The following is a 22,890-nucleotide window of genomic DNA, read 5'->3' on the forward strand; positions in this document are numbered from 1 at the left end:
ATATATATAAAAATTAAAAGAGACAAATACGCAGACACATTGTTTTCATTTCCTTGTCATGCTTAAAACTTACAGTTCATCATGACAGTAAATACAGTGAAACTATGTAAACAGGATCGCAGAAACACTTTAAAGATAATTTTCACCTTTAATATAATTTTTCAGAAACACAGAGGCAAATCACTCAATAGTGTATTAGATTAAAGGAAGAAGAAAAAAAGAGATACTCACAGAGGCAGATACTGTAAGAAAGTGCAGAGAGAGGAAGCCAAGGACAGAACACTAGACTACGAACAAATGCTAAAGATGACAAGCTTCACTAAAGACTGATTTCAAAATCACAGACACATGGGAACAGGAAGGAAAGAAGGTTTCACAGCAAACCACTCACTTCTCTGAGACAAACCCTTTCTGTTCTAACCTGGTAGTGGAGTGTCAGTTTCACTATCTGAGCTACATTCTTCCACAGGGCCAAAATAGTCCAAATTTAGCTTTGATATTCCACCATCTAGTGCTTCACATGAGAGCAGCAGCAATGACAGCAGGACATAGAGGGTAGTAAGGGTAGTTAGTAGTTAAGCATACCCACAATATATTAACAATATTATATGCACTACCATTCAAAGGTTTTGGGTCAGTACGATTTTTTATTCGGCATGGATGCATTAAATTGTTTAAAAGAGACAGTAAAGACTTCTACATAGTTACAAAGGATTTCTATTTTAAATAAATGTAGTTGAATTTTCTATTATCAAAGAATCCTGAAAATTTTTTATCATGGTTTCCACAAAAATATGAAGCTGTTTTTAGCATTGATATTAAGAAAATATTCTTGAACACCAAATCAGCATATTAGAATGATTTCTGAAGGATCACAATGGCTGCTGAAAATTCAGCTTACTCACAGAAATAAATTAATTTTTTAAATATTTTAAAATAGAAACAGTTACTTTGAATGGTGTTTACTGCATTTTCTTTAAATAATAAAAAACAAACAAACAAAACTTACCAACCCCAAACCTCTGAACAGTAGTGTACATAACAGCAGATCATCACCAGGAAATTTGTATTAGGAGCAACAGGGCAAGAAAAAGTAAAGAGAATAAGACAGGAGATGAAAGCAAGCCATGAACAGAATAGAGAAACTATAGTCATACTGTAGTATAATATATTTATTGACATATTTAATAACAATTTGGTGCAACCTAAGTGGAAAATAATTACTATCCAGAAAAAGAAATCAAGGTCAATAATTTTGGTTAAAGAAATTTTCTGGATTTCTTCATTAAAGCTCGACAACATTTGTGGCATAATGCTGATTATTTATCACTAAAAATAATTGACTCATTCCTCAATAAAAAAGCAAAATATCAAGGCAACTGCACTGGGAGAAAGTCTTAAAATACACAATGCTTTAAAAAATACAGCCATAATAAACTGTAAACGTTTTTTAAGCAAAAAATAAGAAAAAGAAAGGACAAGCCAAATTTTTTTTTCTGTGGTAATCAACATTATGCTGCAATTTCTGTTGCCTGAACTTGTATTGAACCCGTAACATTTGCGGTATATCACAGTATGCAAGTTAAGTTGGTCAAAAAAGTGCACCAACGAATGTTTCACTGCTGGTCACAGTGGCTTTTGAGACAGTAAAGAAAAGGTTTTGCTTTTATCAGAAGGAAAACAAAATTATACATTTACATTGACTGTAAATGACTACATAATTAAACCTTCACAATTTTAAAATAGCATCTCAATTTGTTGTAGCATCTGTATGTAAATTTTTGAAAATGTGGTGGTGTTTCCCCTTTAACTTTAGCCAAGGCAAGCTGTGCAATGGCTTCATAAGCACCAGCAATAAGGTCAGCTCAGCTATTCCAAAAAAGATTTGCAATCTCTTTTTTAGTCAAACCTGAGACAGTAGCTGGTGCACAGGGACCAATTTGGTTGTATTTTTGACAACACAACTGAGAACATACTTGATAATGGGTATAATTCTCTTTATCTGAAATCTTGCATATAATGGCAAGGTAATAAATCACAGTTGAAGCTGCATACTTATAGTCTGAGGTAGTATATTTCAGCCTCTCTGTGTGTTGACAGCATAGTGACATGGGTCTGGACTTTAACAGTAAACAAGACAGGAGAGAGGCAAGATATAAACACAAATAAACATTTAAAAGGGAAACTAAGATGAATGGATTTATATCTTTGCTGACTAAATAGTGTTTCAAGAAGAAAGACAAACAACTGGGAGAAAAAAAAAGTTTCCTGTTCTTTGAATTATAAACAAGATTTTGATGGCTACTTCTCAAATTATTCTGCTAATGGTAGGTTGGTGCTGTGTTAAATCAACACTGATAAAACAAATACCAGGAGAGAAACTTTCCTAAGTGGTGTGTGAATTGGGAAGGGACAGGAAGTTTGAAAAATGGAGAGAAGAAAAGTGTGTCGTGAGAGATGAAGGAAGTGCTCAGACAGGGATAAGCGAGGCAGCATCAGGAGTAGGATTTCTGCCGTGAGTGGCGAATGGCTTTTTCTTGAACTCTAGAGAAGGAGGCACGGCGAAAAGACATACCGTCAATACTAATGGCCAAAGAGGATGCCACCTGCAGGATAACACATGGAGTTAGAAAGAATTCAAAGTACTTTTTCAACCAACTTAAGAGTGAGAGAATGTCCAAAAATACAACAAATCTAAAGACTGAAGATTAGATCACTAATATATCTGTATCTATACATCTATGTGTATGTCTGCTCTTTTCACCTGAGTGCATAGAATATTTCCACTCTCCACAGGAGCAGAAGGGGAAAGTGCAGGGGAGGCTGGAGATTTTTGAGACTCTTTGGTGGGTTCCAGCATTCCCTAAGAAGAAGGGACAGATGTTTGGTGAAAACAAAACATATATAAAAATATATTTAAATTTTTTTGTTAAAATTGTTCTTTAAAAAAAAATCATCCTGCCCACAAACTTTTGAATGGCAGTGTATATTTTTGGAGTTTAGGACTTCATTTACCAGTCCAGCAGCAAACATAGGCACGATCACTGGCTGCTTCTTATCTCCAGTGAACAACTACGAGAGGAATAAGAAGACAGTGAAAAAGTCAAATCAATAATAGTAATAGTTTAAAAAAAACACTAATTAGAATCAGCTCTAAATTCTGTGACTGTCTGGTTTTAGTGTACACTAACTAGCAATATACGTCACATCAGAGAAGAAGCACTTGCAATTAACAATATTGCATGTCTGTGAGGTATGTACATTCAAGAACTCACAATATTCCTGATTCCTAGGCAATCCAGAAGTATTCTGTTGCTATGGGAACCAGCCCACTTGTACTTAAGACCATGAGTGCCGAGGATCTCCTGAAGGTGGCGCCACATGGCCAATGCATTCCTGCAGAAATAAAAGAACCAAGACCTTCATACCCTGAGTTCTTTCTCTGAAACTATAGACAAACTAAACACACAGGATATATTTAAACACTAGTCTATTTATGGACGCCGCCTCAGGCTAAAAAATAAAGCAGATAATTGTGAGATAATGTTTAAAATAAGAAAGTCACATTGTGAGATGTGAAGTCGCAATTATAACAAATAAAGTCACAATTGTGAGATATAAAGTCAACTTAATTGCATTGCATTTGAAAGCAAATTCAGCCTATGAATCCTGACAGTTGAGAAGCTTGTACCCAAGATGAGACTCTGACTCCTGTGCAAAAGAGCTGCTTGTAATCCTTTCCTCCTGAGGATCCTGAGCCTGTAGGAATTTGTGGAGGGGCAAGACCTCAGTGACCCCGCTGACCTCAGGACCGATGTCTGAAGGGAAGGCGGTTCTGAAGAGATGCTGTATTTTGCAGCTGAAATCAGCCTGCGAGGGACACAAAACACAGGTTGCAGTTCATCTAAACTTCTTTTATACATTTTAAATGTTTGATTTTAGTCAGACTAAAACCCATTAATGGACTGCAATTCATTTTAACAAAAGTATGTCACCGTGATTAACATCTAACAACTCACAGTGCTACTCTGGGGGTTGTCGCTAGAGGGCGCTCCTGAAGTCTCAACATCGTGTTCTTCTTTACCCAGGTAAATACTCTGTTCATCCCCAAATGTGGCCCATGAATCCTGACCCTCTTCAGTGGCTTCAGGTGGTCCAAATGCAGCCCAGCTGTCCTCCCCTCCCATCGCCACACCTCCAATCGGAGCTGAACTAAAGTCGGCAAAACTGTCACTAGGAGGCAACTCTGGACAAAAAGCTACTTCATCATCCACTGCTTCCTCAGCCAGCTCACTGTCATCCTTGAAGTCCTTCAGGGTGTCCGTGTCACCAAACTCATCATCTGTGAAGCACCTGGACACTGCAGTGACAAATTCAGGAAATCCTTCCTGGGTTATAGATTCAGTTCGGCTGAAGTCTGCGAAACCCTGAGTTGCATCACTTAAATCTCCGAAATCCTCGTCGGCTGTGGAGTCTATGGGTGTCTCAACCTCCTCATCTACTTCCACCTCTGCCTTTACAGATGATCCATGAATTTCCCTTGTGTTTCCGCTCAGCTGTATGTCAGAGATTACATCCACATCCAATGAGGGGGTCGTCTCCATTTCGGTTATGTCAACACAGTCTGCAGACCTGTCTAGACAGCCTGCGTCACCACATACAACAAAGTTCTTCATTTGGTCCTGCTCACCTTCAGCCTCCTGCGTATCTCTACAGGAAGTAAATGACTTGGAGTCACCACATAACTCCAGTATGGTTTCTGTCTCTCCAAGTTCAGATTCTTCTTTAAGCGATAAGTGATTTTGCGAGTCTGATAGGTTGTCCATTTGGTTAATTAACTGGTTTCTGTCTAACACATAAGCTACACTGACGTCTAGTCCAGAGCTTTCCTCAGTGTCTGTGCTTTGTAAGCAGGTGGAAAGAGCTCTGTCCTGCTCTGAATTTGAAGACCCACTGTAGCCATTTCTGAGGCTGTGTCCATCACCCGTGCTGCTGTTTTGGACACCGGGAAGTATCGAGGGAGAGTTCTGACCATATTCGGCAGAGAGCTCCATCTGTAGGTTGAAGGACGTCATGCCATTTGTGAGAATGTCAGACGATTCCTTCTCTGTTTTCTTGACACCGCTGATTGATTCTCCTACCATTTTTCTCTCGTTATCCCATCCACTCCCCGATACAGTGACGTTCTGCATGGATTTGATGTACAGGTCAGGTGGGGAGTCCTCCAGTGCGTTTGATTGGTTGAATGTTGTGGGCGTGTTGAGCTCTGAGAAGCAGAAACTGGAGGACATCCCTCTACCATCGAAACCCCCGAACTCACCAAACTCATCCTCCTCTTCTTCCTCTCCAGCCTCATCCAGTGGAGGAGGAGAGGAAGAGTACAGATGGATGACATCGGGCTCCATGGTCCTCTTGCGCCACCTGTGGCCACATGCACGCACACCCCTAGAGAAAAAGAAATAAAATAAGACGGAAAGACAATTACAAAAAACTTGAGAATGTTGAGACATGAATTTAAAATTAAAATTACTTTAACTATCAACTCTTTTCAATTAGCATCATGTTTCTTTTCCTCATCTGAATTTACTACATATTTAATACTTATAATAGTGCACTGCTTGGCAGTTAGGTCTTGTAGTATAGTTTATGACTGAGCAGTGCACTAAAAGCAGGAATAATACAAAAGTTTAAAAAAACATGTGAAAGGCTTCAGGCTAAAGTAGTCAGCACTGCTGGATCAGAGAGCAGCCCATTCATTATTTACCAGCACTTTAGATGTGACCCCTCTTTCATGGGCTAAATCTAGGGCACGGTTTAAAGAAAGCTGCAAAGAGTAACAACACTTTTTAGCTTGTGCATGAGCAGTGAAATGACTTGCAATTATTGTTTTTGTTTAAAGATTTATTTTTGGCGTTTTTGCCTTTATTATGATAGGACAGTGTAGAGCTGACAGGAAGCGAAGTGGGAGAGAGAGACAGAGGGGGACGGGATCGGGAAAGGTCCACGAACCGGGACTCGAACTCGGGACGCCCGAAGTGCAATGACGCTGTATGTCGGCACGCTGGCCACGAAGCGATCGGCACTAACATAACTTGCAATTATTGACTAGTCCTCAAACCTCAAAGGATCTGACAGGTCTCACATGATGGTTAAAGTATACAGCTACTAATATTTAACCGATTGTCTGCAGACTCATAAACCTGGTGTAAAATACAACGGTGGTGCAATGAGGAAAATCAATAATAGTGGTCATATGCAAATTCACTTTACATTAGTTTCAAGTAGGTTCATGTTTCCTTGTTTATGAAAGTGTCTAACACAGTCACCATTGTGAAAGTGAAAGCAAGTTGCAAAAATCTGTACTGTTTTACACAGTTAGCTGATCTACACTCAGTTTAAACAAAACTATAATCAGGTGACAGCTGGATAACAATTCTAGAACTCAAGATTAGTGTTTCAAACAGTTGAGAGGTCAGTTGCCAACTCCTTTTGCCTTCTTTTGTTCTGTTTTACATAACAGTTCCAATGACAAAGGCCTGTATCAGCATCATGGATGAGGCATGATGATCTAATGGACACTGTTAGTAATCTGACTTGAGGAAAAACTAAATTAGGTCACACAGTAACCTACATTCTATACACTACATTCAAACATTTGAGGCCCATAAGTCTCATATGCTCAAAGAGAATACATTTATTTGATAAAAAGCACAGAAATATTGTGAAATATAATTACAATTTTAAAACTATTTTCTATTTAAATTTTTTTTTTTTAAATGTAATTTATTTTTTGTGATGGCAAAGATGAATTTTTAGCAGTCTTTACTCCAGTCTTCAATGCCACATGATCCTTCAGAATATGCTGATTTGGTGCTCAAGAAATATTTCTTATTATCAAATTTTAAAACGCTTGTTTTGCTTAATATTTTTGTGGAAACCTTGATACATTTGTTCAGGGCTCTTTGATGAATAGATACAGTTGTTTGAAAAAGAAATAATTCGAAATATTTTGCCATCACTTTTGATCAATTTAATTCATCCTTGCTGAATGAAAGCATTAATTTCTTTCCCAATAAACAAAAAAAAAAAAACTCAAATAACTAAATAAATAAACCTTACTGACCCCAAACTTTTAAACAGTAGCATATACTGCGGTTTGAGTGTGTGTGTGTGTGTGTGTGTGTGTGTGTGTGTTTGTGTGTGAGACGTCATGTTTTTCTGCTCACTCATAACTAAAAGTAAATTGCACAGATGCTCTTTGATTCTGGAAAACGACAGTGTGCAAATCTTCCTAGAAGTCAGTTACACAAGCACACTGTAGAATTTGGGCACTTATGATTTGAAATATTTTGCCTACTAGCCCACATACTAGAGTACTTAGTTTGCCTCATGCAAACAGACACGCTCATATACACATGCACACTGTGTAAACGTTGATATGTCCTCTTTGAAGGGAGTGTAAACTGATGAGGAAACCCAATCCACTTCCTTTGTGCCCTCAGACAAACAGCACAGACTCAGAGCCGGAGACCAAACACTGAAGGACAAAAACTTCATCCATTTAGAATTCCAAACATTAAGAAACAAGATTTTGCCTAATCCAACATTAAAAAGAACTTTCGATTGAAAACATCTAGAATAGTATTGTCCAGCACAATTCACAAAACTAGTTTAGAGGGTATTTTTCTACCCCCATGAAAGACAGCTGAAGTGGTCATACCTGTGATTAACTAGTCTATGCTTGTTTGAAACAGAAACATTTAAAATTACGCTGAAAATAAGGATGTTCAAAAAGTCATTCAAAGTATGAACCTATTACAGGGTCCCAAGACCAATGAATTTCCAGGACTTTTTCAGTCATTTTTAGAACGTTCCATAGGTAATACACTCACAAAAAATAATTTCTTACATAAATAGTAAACAATTACATTCACTGTAGAATTTTTTAGACTTTTTAAATAATGGTTAAGAAATCATTAATACCCATGACTGAAATCTGAAAATAAAGGTTGTCCATGACAGTGGGAATCCTACTTTATTACATAATTTTTTTAACTTTTTGTTTGTTTGTTCCTTTTACAGTAATTCCAGTGAAAACAGACCTTAATAGTAAAGGCTGGAATACTTTGCACGACTTTTAAAATCTGAGCCACTCATTATACACTTGCTGACTTAAATGGTTACAGAGAAAAACTGGGCATCATGCACTAAACATCATAAAACTCACATAGAAAAACACGTACCTTGTTGCTATATGCATGACATGCACTACGACATGTGTTCTAAAATCCGCTCAAACATGTCTGAAATCCTTAAACTGGACTTAATTCTATCATACACTATGCGATCATACACTATCTGTGAAACCTGCCTACTTGTCAACTTGTGTAGTCAACTCCAGCCTGAAGGTAAGTTCTTCCACACAAGACAATCATTTCTTTATGGACTCTTCAAACTGGTTGCAACAACATTAAAAGCACACAATTCTCCAGAATGGTATTATATGCTGTAGCAGTAACACTTGTCCTCACAAAAATCACTGGAATAGCCAAAACCATTCATTAGATTATCCATATAATTTTAGCAATATAATTGTAGGACTGTGCCATACGGGAGTAACCCAAGAAGTGTTTTGACTGAAATATGTATGAGTAGAAGACAAATTAGGCAATGCATAAGTGACTGTTTATAAATATACTGCCAATGACAAGACTCCTGGGTAATGCTACAGGGTAGACAACTGATATCTAGATTCTAGATACTACAATAATGCAAATCAGGTGTCTTTCGCCCTCCTGTTACTAAATACAGAGAAATAAACATTATATAATAAATAACATTATAAATAAACATTAAATATGGATTTTTAAAATTGCATAGGTTATATATTAAAAAGTGTTTTTCTTCTGTGGAACACAAAAAGAGCTGTTAATCAGATAGGGGGGAAAATTCAATAAAGGTAAAAAATGACAACCTGACAGCCACTATTTAGGTTCATCGCATCTTTTGATACAATGCCAGTGAATGGACTGAGACTGACATTCTGCCTTGACATTCAGCTTTTGTATTCCATGAAAGTCATAAGGTTTGAAACAATGAGTGTGAAAAGAAATATGACAACGCTTTCATTTTTAGATAAAATATTCCTTTAACGTGCACTCGACTAGAGGAAGTGTTTTTGCGCGAGCTGTCACATCTGTTCTGGCAATACGGCACGAGACTGTCATCAGCTGGTGTGGTTTCTAATCCACCTCAGAATATCATTTATCAGGACTAAGCTACAAGAGTAATAATAAAGTAAGTAATACCATCGACGCTGTCATCGAATTGTTTATGAGACGCTCATGTCCTGCGATCGAAGTGGTGTGACAACAGCGAATGCAGCACTTTATACTTACCTTGACTTATCCGCTATGGATGATCATGACGGCCACTGAACCTGTTCAGCGAGAAGACAAGTATCGTCTCGTCTCGTCTAGGTAAAGTTAAACCGGCTCTCACTGCCAGTTTCTACGATCATCCGGAGTTCCGTGTCCAACAACATGAAACCGGAGAGCCAGACCTTTATTAACACTCTGCCAGATCACATTCAGTGATCTACCGACCCCTGTCGGTACGGAGCAGGTGCAACCCGACACGAGAGAACAATGAATATGTTGCATAGACTGTATAAAAACAGGATATGTTGTTAAAAAAAACGAAATAAAAAAAAATTCCTTTGTTATAAAAGAATAATACAGAATCGTATATGTAAGTTATAGCGAATGTCTGGACTCAAACCCAAAGTGTTGTGTCCCATAACTTAAAAAAAGAAAAGAAAAAGAAAACAGAAAGTATGTTTTTATGTTTTATTATTATGAGCTTACCATGAAAATTAACTAGTTAATGCATGTGCATTAATGCATGGGGATACCATAGCCCCCGTTAAAATGGTAGGACTATTTTTTGCCTGTCAAAATGCATCTCATTGTTGTAAAATCATTTTGAACAAATATAAATCACCAGAAATATAACATTTATTTTGTGTATAACCCGGTTTTTTTTTTTTTTTAAGTTATATTACTCAAAATTGTAAACCCTGTTAATGATGGAATATTTTTCTCTAATGTATAATAAACAAGTCTAGAAGTAGTTTGGGTTATTATGAAAGTCTACATGAGCCTACTTGACAGTCACTGTGATTTAAGGTGATTTCCACAACAACAGATAGGTGATGGGGATGTTGAAAGTAAAATTTTATTAAACCGCTGTCAGGAAATGAATTGAATGAGTCATAGTATATGAATGAATTAAAAAATACACCAACTGGCTAAACTCCACAATTGGAATAAAGAAAGGGGTGTGATATTTAAAAGTGGAAAGCGGGAGGGGTGACACTTACAAAAAACTGAGCTATACAATCATTGTTTAGCAACGGATAAGAAAAAAAAGACTGATAATTGTTCTGAATAGAAGCAGTTCAGATGGGGCTGCTGTCATCTCGGCTTTGTTGCTTTGTCCAATAGATTCTTATTTTGACTCCTGGAACGCTGCCTCCTGATCATTTTTATTTTTGCAAGACACAGAAGACTTTTCTCTACCACATTACTCGTAAGATAAATAAATAAATAACAAAATAAAATAATAATAAAAAGAACAAATATATGTATTATTACTTAAATATATTATAATTAACTAACAAACATTTGGCCTCAAACTTTCTAGCTCCTACTAAATTCACTCATTCTGGGTAAAATAAAATTATGTTTTAGAGGATTTACTACTAAACAAATCAAACTGCTGTTTTTATTTTGATGACCATTTTATAAGTAGTAGCCTAGTAGCAGTAGTAGCCTAGTAGATAGATAGATAGATAGATAGACAGACAGACAGACAGACAGACAGACAGACAGACAGACAGATAGATCGATAGATAGATAGACATCTAAAATCACAAACTCACAGAAAATCACTACATTGCTAATTTTTAGAATTTGCTTGAGGAATTTAGTCTATTTCAAGCCATCCTTTTTAATAAAAAACACCTTCTGTAGTAATCCACCTGTATTTATGAAAAACAAAATACAGGTGGGGGGTGTCAACGTGTTGTGTGAGAATAAACGTTGCAGAGGGAGTCCCTCTCTTCAGTCCCACCTGGAGCAGGAGGCCCTTCACCGTCACATGACTGCACGTGTGCGTACGCGCCGTGGATGCCAGTGAACATGGCGGATGAGAACGCAGAAGCGGAGCTCGACTTGAGGGGCCGACAGAGCCTGCTGCTCGACGAGGACACATTTTTCGCCATGGAGGGTATGCAAGCCACCTTTCAGCAATTCGAAGCCGCGCTTCGGCAGGAAGACGTTTCTGAAGAATCGTCCACGGAGTATTGCAATAACTTCTGCGAGGTACGCGCCGCCGAAAACGCAGCATGCATGCGAATTGTTTATATGCAACGTTTCAGAGTTGTGTTGGCTCGCGTTAGCTGACCAAGATGCAAGTTGTGGCCGCATGCGTGGATGTTATCTGAACGTGTGGGCCGTTTAGTGAGCCATGCAAACGCAAAACTATCACTAGCCAAATGTGTTGGCAAGCACGCCCGATAACCAGGCAATTTTGAGACGTTGCAAGCTTTAAGTTGGCAATTTCAAGTAGCAAGCTGGTTGTGGTAGCTAGCTGATACTGTATAGCGTGTTGCACGGCTTCCCGTTGCCCTCAGTTTATGCGGCGGATATAAGCTTGAGTTTAAAATTGTGTATCTGTGGTCTGTAAAATCACATATTCGTGATTCGGCTCAGACGGCCTGTTTGGAACGGTATTTCCATGCATTATTGGAACAGGTATATCTTGAACGGGGTCCAGCGCGTTAGTGGGGTGGGGCTCGGTTGTGTTTATCTCATGCGTGTACTAGGTCTCTACTAACTTTATGACACTCTGTCACGTGTCACTTCTAATCAACCTTGGGAGTGTTTGAGTCCAAACTCAGACCCATTTTAAGAGACCCAGTTCTCTTTGCATTCACACTCAGATCTATTTTTAGTTATGATTGGGTTTAATTTCCATTCACACCATGTTGTTTTTGTGGAACCAGCCCACCTTGAGTATAATTGTTATATAGTATTGATGATTAGGGCTGTTTTTAATGTTAGAGTAATTGTACTTCCCGTCAAAGTTAACAGCCAGTGAACAGTACTTGTGTTCAGTAAAATTTTTGGCCACACTAAAACATTATTGGTTTAATTCAGCTACACATAATACATATATGTAGAGACTAATTTTAGCCCTATTATGTTCATCTTTTTACTACAAAAGAGATTAATCATATTTTTTAAATCTACTGTACTGTAACTTTAATTCACAGTCCTGTTGAACCCTCAAGCCTTCATTTTGTCTGCTTAAGGAAGCACATTGAGTTGCATTTGACTGAAATAGTACAATAGTTTTTTTACTCTATCGTTCCAAAGTTTAGAGTAAGCAATCATTTTTAATTTTGAAAGAAATGAGTACTTTTATTCAGCAAGGCACATTAAACTGATCAAAATTTACAGTAAAGACATTTACACTGTTACAAAAGATTTCTATTTCAAATAAATTCAATAAATTCCATTCTTATATTTATCAAAGAATCCTGAAAAACACAAAAATGGTAAGCAGCACAACTGTTTTCAACACTGATGGTAAATGTTTCTGTGTGCCAAATCAGCATATTAGAATGATTTCTGAAGGATCTTGTGGCACTGAAGACTGCAGTAATGGCTGCTGAAAATTCAGATTTGCCATCACAGGAATAAATTACTTTAAATTTAAAAATATTAGAATAGTAAACAGTTATTTTAAATTGTTACAATATTGCTATTTTACTGTCTTATGATCAGCCTTGGTGAGCATAAGAGACTTGAAAAATTTAATGACCCTAAACTTTTTAACATTAGTGTATATGCTCCTTGTTCTGTCATATTCATGGAAGCTCCACCATGTGTCACTGTTAATATTGTACAGTAACAGCAGAATTGTTTGATATAATGCTTAAGTGAAACAAGAGAGTGCGCTGTGTTCCAATTTGTGTTATAAACAAACCATACTACCACCGAACTGGCCTCTATTTGATTCATTTTAAAGTGGTCCTTGAAAGTTTGGAATATTTGCATGTATATCACAATTCAATGTGAACTGCTTTCAGACTCCTGAAACTAACTTTGTTTAGCACAAACAATCTGGTCTGAGAGGTCTCTGATCCCTATATAAATTCTATAAAGAAATGTCAACTTTTTCAGGAATGTTAAGTGTGGGGCCTCTTTTCATTTTGTGTTTTTATTAAGGACATTTTTTTTGCAATGTAACTTTGTTAAAATTATTATGCATTGTACATCCCATCATTGTTAAAGATTAATAACTGTTATTTGTGACAACACACATCAATTATACGAAGACAATTTGTATGTCTCCATAACACCATAATGCTTGTCTTTCAGTGTTGGTGCTGCACTTGTAATTTGGTCGTAACAAGCACATCCCAGTGGGACAACAGTATCCCGTTGGGAACCTAAAGGCCCCATTTAGGTTTACCAGACAACATTTAAAACCTCAGCTCTGCCTCTTTTTCCTGAGCATCGATGTTGCCGTGGCAACCACTCCAGCCAGACTTAATCCTGACAGATGTCATATGCCACACACTACCTGTCTGCCTTAGAAGATATTTGATAATTTACTAAAAATTGTATTAATAAACTGGTTTTCACTTTTCATGTGTGCATCATGGGTTCTTCTTTCTGAATGAAATCTTAACCCATGGACAGATGTTTGTGAAGCGGGAAGGAGTTCTAAGTTTTCACCAGAGCAGCCATGTTTTGGTTGAAAACAAGTTGGAACAAGTTTGCTGCTTGCTATAAACCTTGAACTGCTACTGATATCTCTTTGTTTTGTGGTTAAAATACACTATATGACCTGTGGAAAAGGCTTGTTTTAATGCAGGCTGATGGTTAACAAGTACATTAGTTTGAACCCAATAAGGTCAATAGTACAGTCTTGTGAAACTGCAGATTGCAATGTCTTACGTTGTGCTTTTATTTTTTTAGACTATATCTTGACAATAAATATTCTTTACTCAAGATAGTGAAAGTCTCAGAAGGAAGCACCCAGCTGCTCTGAGGTGAATCTGGTTAACAGGGCTATACCCAGTTACCCAGAGGAAGCTCTCCTAATCTTAGTTTTATAGGTTAAATATGGCATGACATTTCCTCTCTCTTTCACTATAATAAGATATCAGCTGGGATTTAACATCCTCGAGGCTTGAGGTTTGCGAACGGGGAGTTTGCATGTTTATATGAGGTTATCTGGAGTTGCTCTGTGCTGTAGTTACATCTGCTTCCATCTCTAAGGTCCAATCAGTGCGCCTCAGCACAGATGGAGTTCTGTGGAAGTGATGTATCAGGGGTTTCTCCTCACATCCTCCCTTGTGTGGACCTGTAGGTTTGCGGTAGAGACAGCATGCTAACGTGTTAGAGCCAGGCTCTGTGCAGAAGCCAGGCCTCATCCACCTTTGTCTTGTTTATTGAGCATAATACACTACCGCTCAGAAGTTTAGGGTTGGGAAGATTTTTAAAATGTTTTTGCCCGAAGTCTCTTATGCTCACCAAAGCTGCATTTATTTGATCAAAATGCAGTAAAACAATAATGTTGTGAATATTAATACAATTTAATGAATACAATTTAAAATAACTGTAAAAATGTAACTTTCGTCCTGTGATGGCAAAGCTGAACTCCAGTCTTCAGAGTCACATGATCCTTCAGAAATCATTCTAATATTCTGATTTGGTGGTTAAGAATTTCTTCTTATCAATATTGTAAACAGTTGTTCTGCTTAATATTTTTGTGGAAACTCCGATACATTTTCACTGTTCTATGATTAATAGAAAGTTTTGTAACATCTTGTGTTCATCTTTTGTAACATTTTTTTAACTTTTACATTTGAAAAATTAAATGCGTCCTTTTGAATAAAAGCTTTATTAATTTTTTTCCAAAAAAAGAAAATCATACTGACCCTAAACTTTTGAACGGTAGTGTTCATCTGCACAGAATTTGTAAAATGGTTAGGGTACACACCCTTTTTTTGTTGTTAGTGTATTTTAATACATGTCGGACCTCTGAAGAGCAGTAAATTGCACTTGACTCTCAAATAAAAGCACAGGAGATCATATCTGTGTGGTGTTAAAATGGCTTAATGATTTTTTATGATCTTGTTCATTTCACTTATTCTTGTAGGCTCTAATGGATTACGCTGGAAGCAGGAATTCAGTGGAACACGGATTGCCTCTTTTGGAGGTCTACTGTCTGTCAATCAACTGTTTTGCTGCTGCCAGGCCGCATCTCACAGGCGACTCCCCAAATGTTGCCCTTGTGCTCAAAAGACTTGCATTGTAAGTGCTATTTTTAGGATGCTAATATATAAAGGTATAAAATTCATATCCATAATTTATGTCTGCCAGTATTTAATTCTATTCACAAACATTTAGAACCAGTTAAAATTCTGTCCAGTTCTGTCCAGATTGATTTTTTTTTTTCTCTAAATGTGATCATCTGCAGGAGTTGCCTTGAATTGTTGTTATCAGTGCCTCAAAATGAAATCCCTTTGGAAGCATGGCTGCAGTTCCATGGTTCAGTTCAGGTAAGATCAGATTATTTGGTTTTATTGTGCCAAGTTGAATTTATAGATCAAAAGTTAAATTTTTACTGAACAAAAGAGGCAAAACGAAATTTTCTGGATCCTAAAAGATAGAAATTCTAATTGTGGAGATTAGGGGAATCTTTTTTTAGAGGTCAAACCATAATTGCCAGGCCCCCTATTGTCGCAGATGATAGACAGTTTGTACTGGTGTTCGAGGACATTAGACAGGCTTATACTCTTGGTGTATTAAACAGAAAGAGGGACATGCTACAGAAACAGAAAGAGGGAAATAGCGATTCCCAATGTGAAATTCAAGTTACAATCATCAAATACTGAAAAAAAAAAAAACTAGTGGCGTCAGTGTCTGTTTGGTGGACACTAGCTGGAAGCAGTATGTAGATTTATATTTAAAAAAAAAAAAATTTCTTTTCATGGTGTGGTTTTAATTTTTGTACAGGCGGCCCATGAGGCCATGCTGCAGTATGGCAGTACAGATTTGCATGCCCTGCTGAACATCACAGGTGAAGGCGGAGCTTGGAATAATCCTGTCCTGGTCTCACTTCTTACCGGCCAGTCAACAGACCCAGATGAAGGTGAGTAGCAGCACATTAATATTGCTCATTATGCCCACAATAAGTGTAAACAAACTCAGCATGTCACTGCTTTCATATAGAGAGTGATTGAACCTTTTGTTGTTGGTTTAATCAGCTATGTGGACAGGCTGACATTTTATTTTAATATATCTGAAGTTTTGCCAGATAATGTATGTGATATCTAAAGTCAGACCTTAAGACAGTGTTGATATCTGCTGTTAGACACAGTCAGCTGTTTACTTATCATTGTCTTCCTCTGGAACAGTGAATGCCTATCTTGCTTTGGAGGGAGAAGGTTTCATGGAAATGCGGATCAAACACCTGGAGAAAGTAGGGGAGGTAGAGAAAGCGCTGATCCTCAACAAAGCCTGTGCTAACTGTAGCCTCCTGCCTAACCAGTCTACTTTTCGCCAAACGTTTGTCGCCCAACTGTGCCAGCAGCTGCCTAGTGAGGAAGCAATTTTAGAGGTAAAGTTCCCAGTTTTCTTTAATGATTGACTCATAATCACACATGTTTTGTTAATACACTAAATTCTTTTACTATATCTCCCTTGCTCTATAAGATTTCTAGAATAGATGCAAAAGATGTCCTGGACATTATTTGCAACATGGATGCTGAGGGGGAAGAGAGCACAGCCTTCATTCTGTGCACCACGTATTTTACACAGCAGCTACAGCAGGACAACTTGGACTGTTCCTGGTGAGGACCTGTTATAATCAAAATACACTGGACTTTCTTTATACTTGTATTTAGCTTTGTTCACTTGTGAATGGATCACTGGAGATAATGCTAATACCATGTGTAAATGAGATCTAGATTTCCATGTGAATGCCATCTCTAATGAAGTTTATTTTTCCCTGTGGTGTTTGTCAGGGAGTTAACCCTCCTTTGGAGCAAACTGCAGAGGAGAATTGATGTGTCCCTTGAATCATTTATTGAACGGTGCCTCCAGTTTGGAGCCATTGCCAGGACTATCTACCATCTCCTTTTCCTCATTCGTGTAATTCAGACAGAGGTGAATAGACCCGTTTCCTCCCTTGTTATGTGGTTATTTCTTTTAATGTATGCTCAGCTGTTCCTGACGTTTTGTCTATTGTATTTTGTCAGGCAATGCAGCTTGGCCTAGCAGTTTCAGTTGAATTGTGCGTGAAGGCTCTTCGGCTTCCAAATCAAGATGTAGACTCTAAAACAATGGTCTGCAAAGCTGTTGCCTGGCTCCTCCCTGATGATCTGGAGGTTATACGGGCTTGTCAGCTCACAGAATTCCTCTTATGTCCTGTTCAGGAAGCCTTTGATGTCCTTGAGGGGCTCTACACACGTCCTGATCAAAAATATGACGAGGAAAATGCCATTATCCCAAATTCCCTGCGTTGCGAGCTGCTACTTTCTCTGAAAGCACATTGGCCCTTTGACCCTGAATTCTGGGACTGGAAGACATTGAAGCGCTCCTGCATTCAGTTACTGGGACTGGAACCTGAGGAAGAAGTAGAGGATGAAGCAGTACCTGAGGAGCTGTGTAATGTTGGAGGAGTTTTAAATGAAGAGGCTGTGAAGGAGGAAGAAGGTGATTCTGAGATTAATGTATTTAGCAGCACTGAGCAAGAGCAGACAGTGGAAAGGAAAGAAACCGAAAAGGAGCAAAAAGACTCGGAAGATGTCTCTAAGAGATCTGACAAGCATGAGAAGAATAAATTTGTCTGTCAGATATGCCAGAAAGAAGTGGTTGAGACACGAATCTGTCAGCATGCCAGAAAACACATGGAAGATGATGTGTGGTCATGCCCTGTGTGTCTACAAAAGTTTAAAAGTAAAAAGGAGTTTGAGCCACACTGCAAAAAACACATTCAGATTCCTGCAGAGGGTCACTGGAAAAAGAAAAAAGTGAAGAAGGTGGACCCAAAACAATATTTCAAGGAGGATAGTTTTGATGAGTTAGAGCCAGGTCAAATTCCTTTGGACCCTTCTCTTGCCATGTACTATCAGTCCACCCATGACCCTGTTGTATTAGAACATATATTAAAGAAAGCTGCCAGTGTGCCTGATAAGGAAGTAGAAAATGACTATATTACATTTGACTACATTAAAACACACTATAAGTTACAGAATCGTGATGTTTACCAGTGTCCAGCCAGTAACTGCTCAAGGAATTTTAAACTTTTCAAATATTTGGGTGTGCACATCAAAAATGAACATGATAGTGAAGATCCCAGTCTGAAACATTATCTGGAAATGAAAGACCGTCGGGAGAAGTGCACTTTCTGCCGGAAGACCTTCATGACTGCCTATCACCATCGCCAGCACCGCTGGGTCCATTATGGAGATCATCCCTACAAGTGTGTGGTCACAGGTTGCGGTGCCCGTTTTGACACCACCAATGAACTTATATCACATAAGCATAGTCATGGGTTCCGTTTGTCCTATGGCTGTGAGCTGAAAGGCTGCAGTTTCTCCTATTGTGACCTTGGGCAGCTCTACCACCATGAGGCGCAGCACTTCCGCGATGCTGCTTACACTTGCACCAGCCCAGGGTGCAAGAACTTTTTCTACTCTCGCAAAGAATTTCTTCAGCACTTGGCAACCCATGGCATCACCTTTACAGAGAAAGACTTTGAGAGACAGAGAAAAACGAAAAGAAAACTCTTGGTCCCAGTTATGGAAAGCTCTGGGTCAAAAGTAGAAGTAGAGAATGGCATCACAAAAGGTTCAAGTTCTTCACAGCTCTTGGCCAACGGTGAATCTAAGGTCTCGTTGACATGTGTTGCTGTCTGCTTTGATGGTAGAACATTTACATGTGGCTTAAAAAGTTGTGGAAGGACATTTACTACCGCAAGAGAACTTCAGAAGCACTTGAGAATTGCTCATCCAGATGAATTAATTGAGGAGGATCAATTATGCAAGAAGAAAGTACAAGCAAAGCATTCTAAGACTCAAGCCAAAGAATTGCAAAAAAGTGGTCAGGATAACACTTTAAGAAGGTCATCTACAGAGGAATCTAATCACGAAAAGGCTCCCTCACCGGCTCCCGAGTCCATAGATTGTGACGCAACACTTTCAAACGTGGAACTTGGTGTAGCACTAACTGAGATCATGCTTGGATTGAATCAACTAAGCCTTGATACTCCCAGCACCAGATATGCTATGCGTAATTCACAGAGCACTTGTACACCCACCTTGAAAGCAAGGTCACCTGCCAAAGCAGCGAACAACAAAAATGAGGTGAGAACTCAAGTATCAAGTAGTGATTCAAAGAAGCTGCCAAGCAAGCCGGAATCGCCACAGACACGTGACAACATTAAAGACTCTGAGAAGGAGCAACTTCAAAGCGAGCTCTCAACCAAGCCTTACACCTGCGAAGCCAAAAGCTGCCACTACCAGAGCATTACTAGTTGTGCTTTAATGCAGCACTACATTAAAATTCATGGTTACTCTGAGGAGAAGGTTAAACAGATGGAGGTGTTTCAGTCTCGAACATTCAAGCCTGACGGCACTGAGAATTCTGTCTTGGAGGACAATCAACCACATAGCGAGTTCCTTGTGCAGGCCACAACAAAACCTTACACCTGTGAAGCTAAATGTTGCCACTACCAGAGTGTTACTAGTCGTGCTTTAATGCAGCACTACATTAAGATTCATGCTTACTCTGAAAAAGAGGTGAAAGAGATGGAGGTGTTTCAGTCTCAAACATTCAAGCCTTTCAAGTGTCATCTTTGCTTCAAGAGCTACAGAAACAAAAAAGGATTGAGGATCCACTATATACAAATGCATCACATAAATAAAGCTGTTGTTGAGCAGATGAGCTGCTTTTTTAAAAGGAGGCTAGTTGATAAAGCATCCGTGGTGTCATCTAAGGTGAGGAACAGGAAGAAGTCTTTGAAGATGGATGATGTTAAAACCCAAAGACGTGAAAAACACCTGTGGCAACAGAAATGCCAAAAACAAGATTATCGGTTATGGAAGAGCAAACTTCATAGGAAAAATGGACAAGCTAAAGCCGAAGAGAAAAGCCAAGTCCCTTCTGAAATGGATGCTGATGTAAACCACTCAAATGTTGATGTTAGGGGAAGTCGCCGCTTGGTAGCAAAAGGGAATCTGAGCTACATTCTCACTAAATACAATAAACCCTTTCACTGCGTTCATAAAAACTGCAATGCTGCCTTCAATAATCAGAATGCCCTTGTTGGCCACCTTCAGTTGGTGCATCACTATAACCGCTCACAGTTGTGCTTCCCATGTGAACACAAAGGATGCGATAAGCAGTTTAACAACTTGTCTAGTCTTACTAAACACTACCGTAGAGAGCACAACTTTAACAAAAAGAAAATTACATCAAAAATGCTTTGCAAGTCTAAGAACATTACAAAAAGACAGATGGCTTCATCAGAGGAGCCCATACCGAGGTTCAAATGTACCTATGCTAACTGCAATGAGTCCTACCATCTCAACAGCAGCCTCTTGCGTCACACAAGTCAGTTTCACCAGAACCAGACTAGTCCAAGGCACAAAGACAGGTCGGAGTTAACAGCGCCTCCCCTTATACGCCCTCCACCGCTTGACCTCTCTCCACCCTCTACCCTCAGAATAGCTGTTGATGAAAGTTCATTTGAACCCTCTGGTAAAGACAGTAAATCTATTAACATTCCTTCTACTGTTTCCATATCAGTTCCCACCCCAACTCGGCAGCCCCTCAGACGGAAGAATGAACTCTCTGAACCACCACCTCCAGTCCCTCTTTCATTGAAGAAACTGCAGAGGAGGAACTGGACAAAGTACCTAAGACACCAAAAATCAACAAAAAAAAAAAATTTGACCTGATTGTCTTCCGAACACATGAGGAGGCTTTGCAGATGTGTCAGGACCGCTGCCTTCCTGTGGCATTCCCTTGCATGGTACAGAATTGTGACTCCGTAGTCATGAGCATGCATAGTTTGAATCGACATTATATTAGGGTTCACAAATTTAAACGCAAACAGTTGACTGACAATAAGGACAAATTATGTTACACTGCTGAAAAGTTAGAGGAGATAATACAAAAGAAATCTGCCGTGTCTGCTATACCTGATTTAACCAGAATTCCAAATGGCGTCCTCAAAATGGAGTATCAGTCTGAGCCTGCGACCCCAGGTGGGCCACCACTGCCAATGAGCCTCCATTCGATCAAAACTGAATCAAAGGGGCAGGAAGTGATCGAGTTTTCAGGTGAGCCACTCCCTGACAGAAGTTTGCTTATTGCTGCTGAGGATTTGCTCTATGGCTCCCCAAAGTCAAGAGGAGATCAAATTTGAAAAGCAGTGGACTGCAGTGGTTACTAATCCTTGTCTCAAACCTGATCCACCTCGCCGCCGCGATTGTTTCAGACGGAACTGCTCTGTTAAGGAGAATACTCAGAGAGGAGCCCCAATCTCTCGAAGCCGCAAGTTTCGCTCATCCCCTCTGAGGCACTTGATCTCTAAAGGAGAGTGTACCTCTATCCAGTGGTAAAGACAGTAAATCTATTAACATTCCTTCTACTGTTTCCATATCAGTTCCCACCCCAACTCGGCAGCCCCTCAGACGGAAGAATGAACTCTCTGAACCACCACCTCCAGTCCCTCTTTCACCGATCCCAAAGGACCCTATAACGCACAGTCTAGCCCCACAAGCTATTGACATTGGAAATTACAAACCTATGGGCTTTGAGTCGTCATTCTTGAAGTTCATTAAAGAGAAAGAGGAGGAGATCAAATTTGAAAAGCAGTGGACTGCAGTGGTTACTAATCCTTGTCTCAAACCTGATCCACCTCGCCGCCGCGATTGTTTCAGACGGAACTGCTCTGTTAAGGAGAATACTCAGAGAGGAGCCCCAATCTCTCGAAGCCGCAAGTTTCGCTCATCCCCTCTGAGGCACTTGATCTCTAAAGGAGAGTGTACCTCTATCCAGAATCTCCATCTGATTTTGGAGAGAGCTTTAGGGGGCTGTGGGGACCAAGCTATAAAACAACTTCAGTTCTTGAAGCCTGTGGTGGTTCTAGAGAGGTCAAAGTCCTTTGCCTCCATTCTCGATCTCGTACCCTCTGAAACTAAAGCATAAGCTTCTGTTGGGCGCCAAGGCAGTTAAAACTCTTGCCCACTTTTTTATTTGAGAGACTTTCATAGTATTTTTTATATCATTGATACAGTTTTGATTCTTTGCTGCCAGGGTTAGGTACCTTGAGTAAGTTGTGAATGATTATATCTGTAAATATGGTCAAATAAAAAAGAACAACAAATGACTTTGAAAATGCATATTCTGTTAACTGTTTTGTATACACATCTGACCAATCACTGTAAATGACTCCAAAGGATCCACGTTACATTGAATTGGTTTTATAGACACTAAGAAAACATATGCAGAAGTAGAATTGCAAATAAATGTATTCAAGTTACAAATTAAACCGGGACATCATTGGTTGTTTATGAGTCTTACAAAAATGTTTGGTAACCTTTGAACAGGAGACCGGCCTACATGTTGATATTCATCCTCAAATGGCAAGCCCAAAAACACTAACTATGCAGTATATGGTTTAATTCTCCCATCATACCGTGCAACTCCCTGTGGGAAAACAAAAGTCAATGTCACTTAAAGCAAATTCTCGATTATGCTTGGATTTGGGCCTTTTTGCTTCAAAGTAAGAAAAGCA

The 22,890-nt window shown here is 38.9% G+C and overlaps 2 protein-coding genes across 3 annotated transcripts in view; one reads left to right on the plus strand and one right to left on the minus strand.

Annotated features, from left to right (window-relative positions):
* The window catches only part of LOC107715977 (aftiphilin-like), a 10,508-nt gene extending 935 nt beyond the window's left edge, over positions 1-9,573 (minus strand). The window contains exons 1-7 of one of the 2 annotated variants that reach the window (XM_016522262.1): positions 9,399-9,573; positions 4,020-5,445; positions 3,710-3,870; positions 3,276-3,396; positions 3,016-3,072; positions 2,765-2,863; positions 2,574-2,606 (exon numbers count right to left, since the gene is read on the minus strand). In XM_016522262.1, coding sequence (XP_016377748.1) covers positions 2,574-2,606; positions 2,765-2,863; positions 3,016-3,072; positions 3,276-3,396; positions 3,710-3,870; positions 4,020-5,405 — 1,857 coding nt within the window. In that variant the 5' untranslated portion in view covers positions 5,406-5,445; positions 9,399-9,573. Of the gene's footprint in view, positions 1-2,573; positions 2,607-2,764; positions 2,864-3,015; positions 3,073-3,275; positions 3,397-3,691; positions 3,871-4,019; positions 5,446-9,398 lie in introns of both variants that reach the window. The other variant, XM_016522260.1, reaches the window with a different exon arrangement.
* Positions 9,574-10,213: 640 nt separating this feature from the next.
* On the plus strand, positions 10,214-22,792 carry LOC107715931 (zinc finger protein Rlf-like). The gene is made up of 10 exons (XM_016522196.1): positions 10,214-10,228; positions 11,109-11,384; positions 15,238-15,392; positions 15,559-15,640; positions 16,098-16,233; positions 16,499-16,701; positions 16,797-16,933; positions 17,108-17,249; positions 17,342-20,948; positions 21,811-22,792. The coding sequence occupies exons 1-10, from the start codon at positions 10,214-10,216 to the stop codon at positions 22,299-22,301; spliced, it is 5,244 nt and encodes a 1,747-aa protein (XP_016377682.1). The 3' UTR covers positions 22,302-22,792.
* Positions 22,793-22,890: the final 98 nt, after the last annotated feature.

Source organism: Sinocyclocheilus rhinocerous, unplaced genomic scaffold (genome assembly GCF_001515625.1).
Source record: "Sinocyclocheilus rhinocerous isolate Xijiao unplaced genomic scaffold, SAMN03320098_v1.1 scaffold749, whole genome shotgun sequence".
NCBI lineage: Eukaryota > Metazoa > Chordata > Actinopteri > Cypriniformes > Cyprinidae > Sinocyclocheilus > Sinocyclocheilus rhinocerous.